This window comes from Lycium ferocissimum, chromosome 5 (assembly GCF_029784015.1).
Source record: "Lycium ferocissimum isolate CSIRO_LF1 chromosome 5, AGI_CSIRO_Lferr_CH_V1, whole genome shotgun sequence".
In the NCBI taxonomy this organism is placed as follows: domain Eukaryota; kingdom Viridiplantae; phylum Streptophyta; class Magnoliopsida; order Solanales; family Solanaceae; genus Lycium; species Lycium ferocissimum.
The window spans coordinates 72,409,445-72,421,663 of NC_081346.1; the positions used below are offsets into that span (position 1 = coordinate 72,409,445).

At 35.3% G+C, this 12,219-nt stretch overlaps 2 protein-coding genes across 2 annotated transcripts; one reads left to right on the forward strand and one right to left on the reverse strand.

Moving 5' to 3' along the window:
- Positions 1-555: 555 nt before the first annotated feature.
- On the reverse strand, positions 556-1,829 carry LOC132058008 (F-box protein At3g07870-like). The gene is made up of 2 exons (XM_059450578.1): positions 1,262-1,829; positions 556-1,169 (listed from the first exon to the last, which is right to left on the reverse strand). Exons 1-2 carry the CDS (start codon positions 1,827-1,829, stop codon positions 556-558), a joined length of 1,182 nt encoding a protein of 393 aa, XP_059306561.1.
- Positions 1,830-4,043: 2,214 nt separating this feature from the next.
- On the forward strand, positions 4,044-11,112 carry LOC132057353 (uncharacterized). Its single transcript, XM_059449918.1, has 4 exons — positions 4,044-4,196; positions 4,277-4,354; positions 4,446-4,544; positions 10,770-11,112. Exons 1-4 carry the CDS (start codon positions 4,194-4,196, stop codon positions 10,848-10,850), a joined length of 261 nt encoding a protein of 86 aa, XP_059305901.1. The 5' UTR covers positions 4,044-4,193; the 3' UTR covers positions 10,851-11,112.
- Positions 11,113-12,219: the final 1,107 nt, after the last annotated feature.

Here is a 12,219-nt window from a genome sequence, read left to right on the forward strand (position 1 = left end):
TTCGTCCTCAATTAAAATGTACATATGAAAATAAATTTCTTGCTCATTCGAAGGTTAGTAGGTAGTATGAAAATGGCTAGCTTGAATAAAAGCCTTCTGCTCAAGAAAATCACCAACTAAGGAAAAACTAAAAGCCTTCTGCTCAAGAAAATCACCAACTAAGATAAACTATCTGAATAATCAGGACATAATCGAAATGTCACTCCCAATCGAAGCACCCCATTAACTTTAACAAAAGTTAATGTCCCGTTTACCCCAAACAAGGCCACCAAAGTACCTTTTTCAATCAAAATGCTTGACTGATACGCCAGCGTTTTGTCCCTTTGTAGTTCATTCAATTCAAACAAGTGCAGAATGAAATGAATAAAAGAAATGCAACCTTGAAAACTTTGCAATGAAAGTAATTTGGGATGTTAAAATGGACAACATATACTTATAGTGGCAGAGTTGTTCTACCAGAACAAAACAATAAATGTTGCCAGATTTTAAACTACATTATACCAGAATTACAGAAGCAAAACATCATATCTTGAAGGAAGTAAGACAAAACAAATACTAAACTCTCCGAGTTTTACGATAAACATTTGAGACTTCAAAGTTGTCGCCCATGACAGTCTGAAGCGAGTACAAGCTTGGAATGTATCTAGTCGCTGCAGTGCCACTACCACATAAATTGACCTTCCTAAACTTCTTCTCTTTTGGGTTGTAAGAAACTAGCTGTGTGCCACGTTCGCTTTGCATCAAGATTTCCGCGTCGTTCCAAATTATTATTGGTATAAATCTATCATGACGGATATCTAGCGGAATAAATTCCTTCAAAATGCGATCTTTAGTCCAAGATTCAGCTATTCCATCCTCTTTCATCCACCATATATCCATATGTTGAAAAGAACTATTAACAGACAAACATAGACAATTTCCCAACTCCGCTAGTGTCATCCACACGGATGGAGCTTCTAGACCAGGTGGAGTCGGCAGGGACTTCACTTCTTCTGTCCCGGTATTAAAGGAGTAAATGCTGGCACTTTTGTTTTCATCATCCATCCAATGAAGAGAACCATTGACATTAACATTGCTTAGTTTTCCCCATAAAGGTATCGGAGCTTTGCCCACATTTCTCCACTTGTTATCATCAACTCCAAGAGTATAAATCTCCAATTCAGATACTTCTGGACGACCACGAAACTTTCTAGTTACTATTCTCAATACTTTATACTGTCCAGAGTCCTCGCTAAAGCAAAATCCATAAACAAATACTTACCTATACTTTCTCCCACTGGGCAACAGCTAACCTTGAAATACTCACCCAAAAGAGGATTGCTAATGCAAACCGAATGATATTCATCATGTGTCGCGCCATTCAACAAACAAATGAACCCATTACATGAACCAACTAATGTCAAGTTTCTTTCAATAAAACTAAAACCAAACATGTCATCATCATCAACTGAAAGCAAGTCCCTGGGTCGAGGGAGGTGAAACTTACGGTTCAACATAATGCAATAATTATACTCATAATTATCTGCTCTAAGTTCAAGCAGTAACAAGACATAGTCCAATGAAAGCAAAATACAGGGAAAATTAGGTGATCTTGTGTGATACATCTTAAGAAATAAAGGGTCAGCAAAAAGATTATACCAACGTTTGCAAACACTCTTACAACGGAAAATGGACTCCATTGGCAATCTTGAAAGTATTTCCACCATAATCACACTCGTAAAGTCCATAAGTGTGACTTCATTGATTCTTCTAATGCGTTTGCAATCACATTTGGAACTTAACATTGAGTTTGAGACAGTGATAGGAACATCGAAAAGCTTGGTTTCCATTTTTTTTCTCTTGCTTTCTTTCAGTGAATGAACAAGTAGCCAATTTTTAGGGCTTTGGCCTGGGCCTGATAGTCTTGGCGCGGAAAAAGAAAGGGCAATTCGCATAATGCCCTTATTTTAAAGGCTTTTAATTTTTCGTTCGATCTCCCCCGCTACCAAAAATTTTAAAAAAAAGTATGAAGCAGATTTATGCGATTGAGGCAAATTTCAAAACTCTCATCTTGCGAAGAGTTTTGGACAACCGCCTTGCTATGCACTTTGCCCGGCGCTCGCCTAAATGACTTTCATGTTGTTTTGCATATTCTCAGCGTGAAAAGTTGGCAACTCATCCATGCCACTGCTGGATTTTTCAAATCAACCCATTTACGTTATCATACACAGCCATCACTGTTTGCAATTTTACAAACATCAAGCCTTTAGAAAACAAAAATTCAAAATGCAGCAAAAGTGACTTGAAAGTTATGCTCATTTAATCTAAATATAAACTGCCTTAATTTTTTTAACTTTTCTTTGGTAGAGTAAAAATTAAAGATCATCGATTTGAAGGGCTGACAAAATTAAAGATACTTACAAAAGAAGGACAAAAAAAAAAAAAAAAAAGACCTTCAGTTATTTAGTTGTGGAAGATGGGGTTGGTCTTGGGCTTTCCTCTAATATATACTCTCTTGAGTAGCCCATGAGCTAAATTCCGGATCTCATTCAAAAGCCCACTCTTTGACCCGAAAGTATTATCAGAAGAAAACAACAAAAAGTAGACAAGCGTCATCATCTTCTCTATACAACAACAAACGAGAAATCGAGAAGACAAAAAAATATCCTCAAACAAATCGAAAAAATGGTAAGAATCAAATCTATTCTTAATTCAATTTCCACTAATCAATTATATCAGTTTCTGATTTTTCATTTTTTTTTATTATAGGTCTGTGTAGAGAAAATTAGGTGATCTTGCGTGACTTCATTGATTCTTCTAATTCGTTTGCAATCACATTTGGAACTTAACACTGAATTTGAGACAGTGATAGGAACATTGAAAAGCTTGGTTTCCATTTTTTTTTTCTCTTGCTTTCTCTCAGTGAATGAACAAGTGACCTTCAGTTATTCCTCCGTCTAATATTAGTTGTCCACGTTACTAAAAATATCCGTCCCAAAATACTTATCCATTAATAAAACTAAAATAGAATTAATTAAAGTTTTCCTATGACCTTAACATTAATAATTTTTAAATTAATTGTATTGATTAGAGTATAAATTTATTGTAGAGAGATAAGGGTAATGTTGTAAAAACACATTTTTATTGTAAGTTTTTAAAGGATGCGTAAAAGGAAAAGTGGACAAGTAATATAAAACGGAGGGAGTATTTACGAGTCGGCCACGAGAATTATTATTTCTTTTCATAATTTTTATAATTTGAAAATCAATGTTTTCTCATTAAAATTCCAAATTGAAATTTGAAAAACACCTCAAAACTTGTTTTCACTTTTTTCTATCTCACCTTTTCATTTTTCTTTTCAAATTTTACCCTAAATTTTTTGTTTTTTATAAAAACGATCTCATTTAAATTTGATCAACTGTGCCGCCGGTTTAAATTTTGGGTTGGGTCGGGTAAGATCAAATCTTTTTAATTTATTTTTATTTATCAGATAGACTTTAAAAAGAGTAAAAAATATATATTAATCATGACTTTTGGATTAGTGAAGCAATTTTTTTTTGCTGGCCTTCAAACGCGCCCCTCAAATTGCTGGTCTTTAATTTTTTCTCTTGCCCTAAAAAAGTAGTCGAAAATATTTCGGAGTTTTGAGTTCGAACTTCGGCTCGCAAAAAAAAAGTAAATCGCAATGCAAGGTTTCTCGAAAGTTAGGCCTTATAAGGCCTAACTTATTTATGTTGTAGTTCCAAGTTAGGCCTTATAAGGCATAACTTCTGTAGTTCTAATTTCTGCCTAAGACAAAAGTTATGCCGGACAATGGGTAAAAGATATAACTTCTATGTAGAAACTATATAAGGCATAAGTTGCCTTACAATTTTATTTTTCTCTGTTGGGATTCTACAGAAATTGGGCCTTATTTTTGCCCAAATATGCCTAATTTGCTACGAAATTTTACTTTGTGAAATTTATTTTTTTATACTGCTGGCAATCCCATAAAATTTGTTGTTGAACATGGGCTTGGGCTTTCTTCTAATATACTCTCTTGCGTAGCCCATAAGCTGATCTCATTCAAAAGTCCACTCTTTGACCCGAAAGTAGACACAGTCTATTGTATCATCAAAAAAAACAACAAAAAGTAGACAAAAAGTCATCTTCTTCTCTGTACAACAAACGAGAAATCAAGAAAACAAAAAAACATTCTCAAACAAATCGAAAAAATGGTAAGAATCAAATATATTCTTAATTCAATTTCCAGTAATCAATTATATCTGTTTCTGATTTTTCATTTTTTTTATTATAGGTCTGTGTCATGTGCTTAATACCACTGTTCCTCGTTCCGATCGTTAATTTATTACCTGTTCTCTTTCATATTCTCATGGTAAGATCCTTAACACACTAAATTAATCGGTTTATTTTGATGTTTATGTTTTTAATTTTTTTTTTTTTTTTTTTTTGTGGAATTGTTTTAGTCAAAGATTTATAGAATTATGGGGAAGGAGTATCAGCGACCAGAAAGAGCACCTCCTGCTTGTCCTTTTAAACCATCAGCTACTAAATCCAATAATTCTGTAAGTTTTTTTCGCGTGATCTTTTTTATTTTATTTTTATAACCGTGGTATTTTTTTATTACACGTATCTCGACTAATTCCACAGTATATTTTCCACCTGACACCAGTTTAGAGGTGGATACTCGATTTAAACTCCATGGGTTCAATTCTAAAATTATTAGCATTGAACTCATTATATTTTTAAAGTTGTGGGCTTATATCTACTATTTATTGCAATTTTAGTAAATTTTTATGGATAAATTTATGCTTCGAGTTGAAAGTTAGGGGTTTCAATTGAACCCATAACCATAATGCTACATAGGCCTCTGTATTAGGTACCCGGTAACTGTGTCCACCAAGGCTTGGACGGATGAGAAGAAATCACCCCAGTGTTTTTTATTTTTTTTTAATGTCTGTTGGGATTTAAACCTGAGAGCTCATGATTCTCAACCCACTTCATTGAGCACTAGGACACACCTTTGGGTGCTTATAAAGGCGTGATATTAAGTTCAAAGTTGTGACTTGCTTTGAAAATTTGTGAGCTGATAAACCCGATAATTCTGTAAGTTGTTTGATTGTAAAGGCGTGATCTTTATGGACTTGCTTGGAAGATTTGTAAGCTAATAAACACAATAATTCTGTAAGTTATTGGATTGTAAAGGCGTGACCTATATACATGTTGACTTGCTTGGAAGATTTGTAAGCTAATAAACACATAGTTCTGTAAGTTGTTTGATTGTAAAGGCATGATCTTTATGCGTGTTGACTTGCTTGGAAAATTTGTAAGCTAATAAACGCAGTAATTCTGTAAGTTGTTTGATTGTAAAGGCGCGATTTTTTGTTTTGAAGTGTTGACTTGCTTAAAATATTTGTAAGCAAATAAATCCAATAATTCTGTAAGTTGTTCAATTATAAAGGTGTGATCTTTATACGTTTTGAATTGATTGAAAAATTTGTAAGCTAATACAACAACAGTAACAGACCCAGTGTAATCCCACATGTGGGTTTTGGGGTGGATAGAATGTACGTAACCTTAGGTTGTTTCTGATAGACCTCGGCTCGAAACAAGTGAAATTAAAGCAGGATTGAGAAAAAATAATGACAACAGAATAACAAGATGAACAGAGCAAATTGAAGAATAAGCTACTACACGAATACTAACTAATACTACTAAATAAGGAGAAGGGCGTAGGAGACTAGCCAGACCCCATTTGTGCAAGCTGTAACCTAATAAACCCAATGGGCAGAGGAGACCAGCCAGACCCCACTTATGTAAGTCGTCAGCTAATAGACCCAATAATTCTGTAAGTTTTTTCAATTATAAAGGCGTGATCTTTTTGTTTATACGTGTTGACTTGCTTGAAAACTTGTAAGCTAATAAACCTAATAATTATGTAAGTTGTTTGATTGTAAAGGCGTGATCTTTATTGTGTTGACTTGCTTGAAAACTTGTAAGCTAATAAACCTAATAATTCTATAAGTTGTTTGATTGTGAAGGCGTGATCTTTATTGTGTTGACTTGCTTGAAAAACTAGTTAGATAATAAATCTAATAATTCTGTAAGTTGTTTGATTGTAAAGGCGTGATCTTTTGCTTAGATGTGTTGACTTGCTTGACAAACTTTTAAGCTACTAAACCCAATAATTAGGTAAGTCGTTGATAATTAGGGCGTGATCTTTTGTTTCAACTTGTTGAAATGGTTGCAAAATTTTGTTCTTGTTGGGAAATATATGAGCTAGAAAATCTTGCTTAGAGTGTTTGATTGAATTTCATTGGTGCCCCGTGTTTGTATTTGTATACACATACATACCAGAATTAGCGGAGTGGATTTGTATAGCCAACCGAACTAATTGGGATTGATACTAGTTGATTCATATATGTGTCGTGTGTGTGTGTGTGTGTGTGTTGATTGTAAAGGTTTTTAAAAGTGTTGACTTGCTTGAAAAACTTGTAAGCTACTAGAACCTAATAATTATGTAAGTTGTTTAAGTTTAACTGTAAAGGAGTGATCTTTTGTTTCAAAGTGTTGACTTGCTTGAAAAAATTTATAAGTGGATAAATCCCCAATATTTTGGTAAGTTGTTTGATTGTAAAGGTGCGATCTTTTGTTTCAAAGTGTTCACTAGCTTGAAAATTTGTAAGCTACTAGAATCCAATAATTCTCTTCGCTGTTCGATTGTAAAGAAGTGATTTTTTGTTTCACTTGACTTGCTTGAGAAATTTGTAAGCTACTAGAACCCAATTAGTCTGTAAGTTGTTTAATAATAAACGCGTGATCTTTTATTTATGCATGCTGACTTGCTTGAAAAACATTCTGTAAGTGGTTTGATTATTAGGGCTTCTGTAAGTGATAGTATATAGCCGAGGGTCTATCCGAAACAGCCTCTCTACCCCACAAAGGTTTCTTGGGGAGAGGGGGGGGGGGGTGTCTCTAAGGTCTGCATACACCCCACCCCGTAGGATCTCACTGGGTATGCAATGAATGTAAGTAGTAGTATATGATATGTGGGTTCGATAGAAACCCTGTAGCTTTGTTCTAAACTCTGTATATGTGCTAAAAATAATCAAAATGTACAAAAATTAAATTCAGAACCCAGTTACGAACACTTGAGGTCGTGTCCTAGAATCCAGAACCCATAAAGTTTCAAATCCTGGCTCCGTCTCGGATTAGGCCGTGATCTTTTGTTTCAACTTGTTGACTTGCTGGGAAAAATTTGATCTTGGGAAATAAATGAGCTAGATGATCTTGCTTAGTGTGTGTTTGAAATTCATTGGTGTGCGCTTGTGCGTATGTATACACATATAGACCTTAATAAACTGCTTAGAGTGTTTGCTTGAAATTCATAGGTCCCACCTCCGTGTATATGTTACCACATACATGCCTGAATAAGCGGAATGGATTCGTATAGCCAACCGAACTAATTGGACTGATACTAGTTGATTGATATAAACTCGCGCACGCGCGTGTTTTGGGTGGTTGGATATATGTTTTGTTTGGTAATGCGGTGATCAGGTTGTTTGAAATTTGGATATAGGAAATGCAAAATCATTTAGCTTTCTTCAGGAAAGAGTTGTTTTTGTTGGAGTTAGTGACCTCGTTGTGCCTGTAATACCCTTTTATTTGGGGAAGCATTGAAAAAGTGGAGAGTGACTGTTTGAATACCCAGACAGTATTTTTTGATGATAACAATTTAGAACATTATATTTTTCTGAAGATGAATATACATATGTGAAGTATGGGTTGAAGAATCAATGTGCTAAATCTTTGAGGACATTTGACGCACATGATCCTGAGTATAGTTTTTGCTTCATTTCTCTAATTTTAATGATAGACAAAAAGAAAGAAACATGCTTTATACTTGGAAAGAAAATCTGTGTCGTTGTTGACTTGTTTCTTATCCAATCAGCTCTTTCCAGAATGATGAAATTTTTCTATACAAAATTTCCTGATTGCCTGAGATTCATAATGGAAGGGAACACTCTTCTCCAATGATCTATCATTTGAGTTCAAGCTTTTGTACAGTACTTGGAAATGCGTTTCATGAGGTTTAAGGGTTCGGTTCTTATGAAAATAAGTTTTAGATATGACCCAGTGGCGGATCTAGGATTTTCACTCAGGGGTTTGGAAAAAACAACAAAAGCTAAATATAAAAAATAATGTTGTTCTTGGGAATCAAACCTATAGGACACTAGAGACAATTTTGAATACCCTGGACCGCTTGAGCTTACCTTTTGTGCATTTGCTCAGGGTATTCAAAAGTAATATATGTACATAACACATAGAATCTACCATATATCTATAATGTAAGTGTTCGGGTGAACACCCTCACCACCCTCTAAATCCGCCCCTGATATGACCCTCAACGTGATTGAAATATTTCTCCGAGGAGACATTGTAGAACTACTCTGTTAATTAAAAACTTCAAAAAGTCCTGCATTTTGTTTCACGGCCTCCCAAGACATGTTAGACCTCGGTTTTTTTGCTCCTGTTTATTTGTCGATTGAAATGAAAAATAACTTCTGCAACTTATAAGTTCATTTGAGACTCTTCACTGCAACGACCTTGCTTATAAGTTTGTTTCCTACACTGGTTAGAGTTCAAATATTCTTTCGCCTGTTCATTTCTGGATTGAAATGGAGCCACTCCCTGACTTTAAATTTTCTTTCCCTAATTCATATATTATGCTTTATACTATCTTGACACATCACAATATTAGTTTATGCCACATCTAATTTTCTTGGGGTTTTGACACACTGGTAGTAATTTATGTTCATTGCATAATTGATCACAAAAAACAAAAAAAAAAAATCAAAATGTGCATATTGGCACATCTTTTTTTTTTTTTTTTTTTTTAATGACATGGGAACCTGCAGCCGCTACCCTTTGGGAACGCATAGGGTAAAACCCCACTCCCGTATAATAGCACGCAAACCACATAGGAGAGGTAAACCGCACTAGGCAAGCCCCGCATGATGTGATTCTAGATGCGAGAATGATAAATTGAACCACAATCACGCAAGCAAGATAAGATACAACAATATGATTAGGAAATAGAAAGGAGGGAGAATAAACTTTAGAAGAAAAGATAGGATAATCTAACAATTAAAATGTTATAATCATTAGATTTAATCCAAGGGGGAAGAGAAATTGAACTCATACAAGGGATACTTACCCAAGTAATCAAGAAGGTTCAACTTGGAGAGGTTAGAGAATTTCCCCAAAACTCACAAAGGAGCTTTATCTAAGCGTTCACTCAAAAACTAACTAGCCCTAATGTGAAAGACTTAAAAGACTATTTATATTATTCTTGCAAAAGTAACCAAATTATAAGCATGACGACATTATAAAAAATAGACACTTGAGCATATTGGTGGCCTTGAAGTCTTCCTTCCATGCTTTCTTTAAGTCCTCCAAACTCATGACGGTTGGAAGAATGGTCCAAAGCCCTTGATGACGACCTTGGTTGTCACCACTTCCTTTGTGAATCCACTTGAGCATGTTGTGGACTTCAAAAGCTCTTTTAATGACTCTTCCATAGCACTTTAAGCTCATCATGGGTGATTGAAAGTTTTCATATTCAAGGTAGCCCACACCCTCACTCTTGATATTGACCTTGGTACCTCGATTTGCATCACCGCGCGACGAGCTCGACCGAGAAAGCATGCAGGGGGTTTTGAACCTGAGACCTCCCATTTGGGAGATCCCTACTCAACCAACTCGGCCACCCTTGCGGGTGCATATTGGCACATCTTTATGCTTCATCAAAAAAAAATACTGGCACATCTTTATGCCTAAAGTTGTTTTATTCCAAGGTATTATGAGCATATGATATCAAGTGAGGAATAAATGGGTCTTCATAACTTGCTAAATAACTTTACATAAATATGCTAAAAGAGAATATATTTGTTCAAATATGAATTCAAGTTTATGGAGAGCAGCTTTTTTATGGTAGCTAGAGGCAAAGCTAGCTGAGTTTCTAGATATGCTTTTACTACATATTGCTTGCTAGTCAAAACCTCAAAGCTCGCACCTCTACTTTTGTTTCATAACTATTTGACATACTATGTAGATGACTTCCATATATGGCACTAGAATAGATATTGTATTTGTTAGGATAGGGTTCTCTGGAGCTGGACTATTTGATCCATGAACTTTTAGAATTTGCAACTAAAATAGTATGTATAATGTTTTTTCAAGTTACAGGTGAAGAAATGTTTAAAATGGTAAATTCACGAAATTTATACTAATCCACTAAAAGAGAGAGAGAGAGAGAGAGAGAGAGAGAGAGAGAGAGAGAGGGAGGTGTGTGTGTTACGAAGAACGATATTGAATAACATTTTTATTGTGTAGAGTTGAATCTATAGACATACGCTGTCACTAAATTATGGAATAAAAAGAAGGGATACTATTTCATAATAAAGGTGAACGGTATTTTTCGGGGACATCCCATTAAATTTGCCATTTGCTAAATAGTTAGTTGCAGTACTTGTAGTCTGAGCTTCAAAATCATCAATCTATGGCCTGTTTGAATTATTAAGAAGAAAAAGTGTGGAAGGAATTGAACAGTTTCTTGCATTTATTATCAAAGAAACACAAAATGAACTCCATAAATCTATTAGTAACTTCTAAAGGATGGTGGCTATACTTGTCTTTGTGCCATTTGAACTAAAGTTACGTCCTCTTGTTTAGCTTATTTATTGTGTTAACCAATAGCTCAGTATAACAGATGGCATCATGTTTGACAGGTTACAGGAGAAGAACCAGGTTCTGGCGCCCCCCATCCTATACCTAAGGCAGTTGGAGCGGATGATTCCAAGCAGGACTAACTTTGGAAGTTGGAAACTTTTAACTGTATTCAGCAAAAGCAAATATCGGTTACGTCCTCCTTGAGACAATGGAGGTTCACCTACATTGGCAAAATGATGTGTCCTACGAAGATCATCTTGGTTAATAGAGTTTTTGGAGATTTGGATAATAATCAACTGAACCTGTTTACATTTTTCTTGGTAACTTGTACATCTATGTTTCAAAGCACACATGACATCTGAATTGTATCTCCAACTTTATAATATTTCTTCAGTTGTGCTATGTATGTGATAGTGTCATTGTTATGTTAAATCACCGAAAATGATGCTTAAATTGATGTCAGTAGTGCGCTTAACGCCTCCCGTCTCCTATACTATTGTTCTTGAGTTTTTGAACTGTAACTACACTGATGTATGAGATAGTAAGCGGGGTAAATTCAAGTGACTTTTAACTGTCCTTGCTCTGAGTGTCCTCTCTGTATTAACAAAAATTCCCTCTTCCTCCAGAAACCGAGCTCATAGAAAAAAAGTAGTGAACCTTTTACATGGATAAGCGGTATTTTTTTTTTTCTTTTATTCCGAGAAATCTAACGGGAGCCAACCCTAGGACAAGTTGTAGCCTTCAAAACTCGGGAATGATGGGCTCCCTCATCTACACTGCTCTACTTAAATACTAGGCTTAGTTAGCTAGGCATAGGGCTCGAACTTGTGGCCTGAGCCACAAATTCCTCAACCTTTGCCAAGTGAGCATACCCTTGGGGATAAGTGGTATTCTTAACCGGGTCATAGAAGTGCGATTTGGAGTTTCCAAATTCGAATTCCAGCTAAACTTCTGGATTTTAAATAGGTTGCCTCATAAATTACATGTAAGTTGAGTCGGACACTAGAAAGAAAAACCCCAAACTTTCGAGATGAAGAAAAAATTATTAAAATTGCAATAAATAGTAGATATGAACTCCAAGTCAACTAAAAGACTGAATCATCTGCGTCAGTCACATGCAAATTAAAAGAAAGAAAATAGATGAAGAAAGGCACGCTCCAAGTCAACTAAAAGATTCAATCATCTGCGTCAGTCACATGCAAATTAAGTCGGAAGCTACCGTTATCAAAAGGAAAAAGAATAGCTAGTACTAGGCTGCCTGGCAAATTACATGCAGGTTGAGTCGGGCACTACTGTTGTCGAAAGAAAGGAAATAGTTGAAGAAAAATATGCTACAACTAACATAAACTTTTAGCTCTCAAACATGGGCTAGAGTAAGGTCCATGTGCAGGGGCTGAGCTACATTCACCGAAGGATGATTAATTGAACACCCCTTCGTCAAAAAATTTATACTGTTTATATATGTCACTTGTCAGATATCACTTCTTATACATATATAGTGAAATTTAA

Bases quoted from the DNA above. Each gene is read 5' to 3' on its own strand.
- LOC132058008 (XM_059450578.1), bottom strand. From the start codon at position 1,829: ATGGAAACCAAGCTTTTCGATGTTCCTATCACTGTCTCAAACTCAATG. The intron at 1,170-1,261 runs GTAAGTATTTGT...GTGGTCGTCCAG, and splicing joins CCCAGTGGGAGAAAGTATAG to AAGTATCTGAATTGGAGATT.
- LOC132057353 (XM_059449918.1), top strand. The intron at 4,355-4,445 runs GTAAGATCCTTA...GAATTGTTTTAG, and splicing joins TTCTCTTTCATATTCTCATG to TCAAAGATTTATAGAATTAT. The intron at 4,545-10,769 runs GTAAGTTTTTTT...CATGTTTGACAG, and splicing joins CTACTAAATCCAATAATTCT to GTTACAGGAGAAGAACCAGG.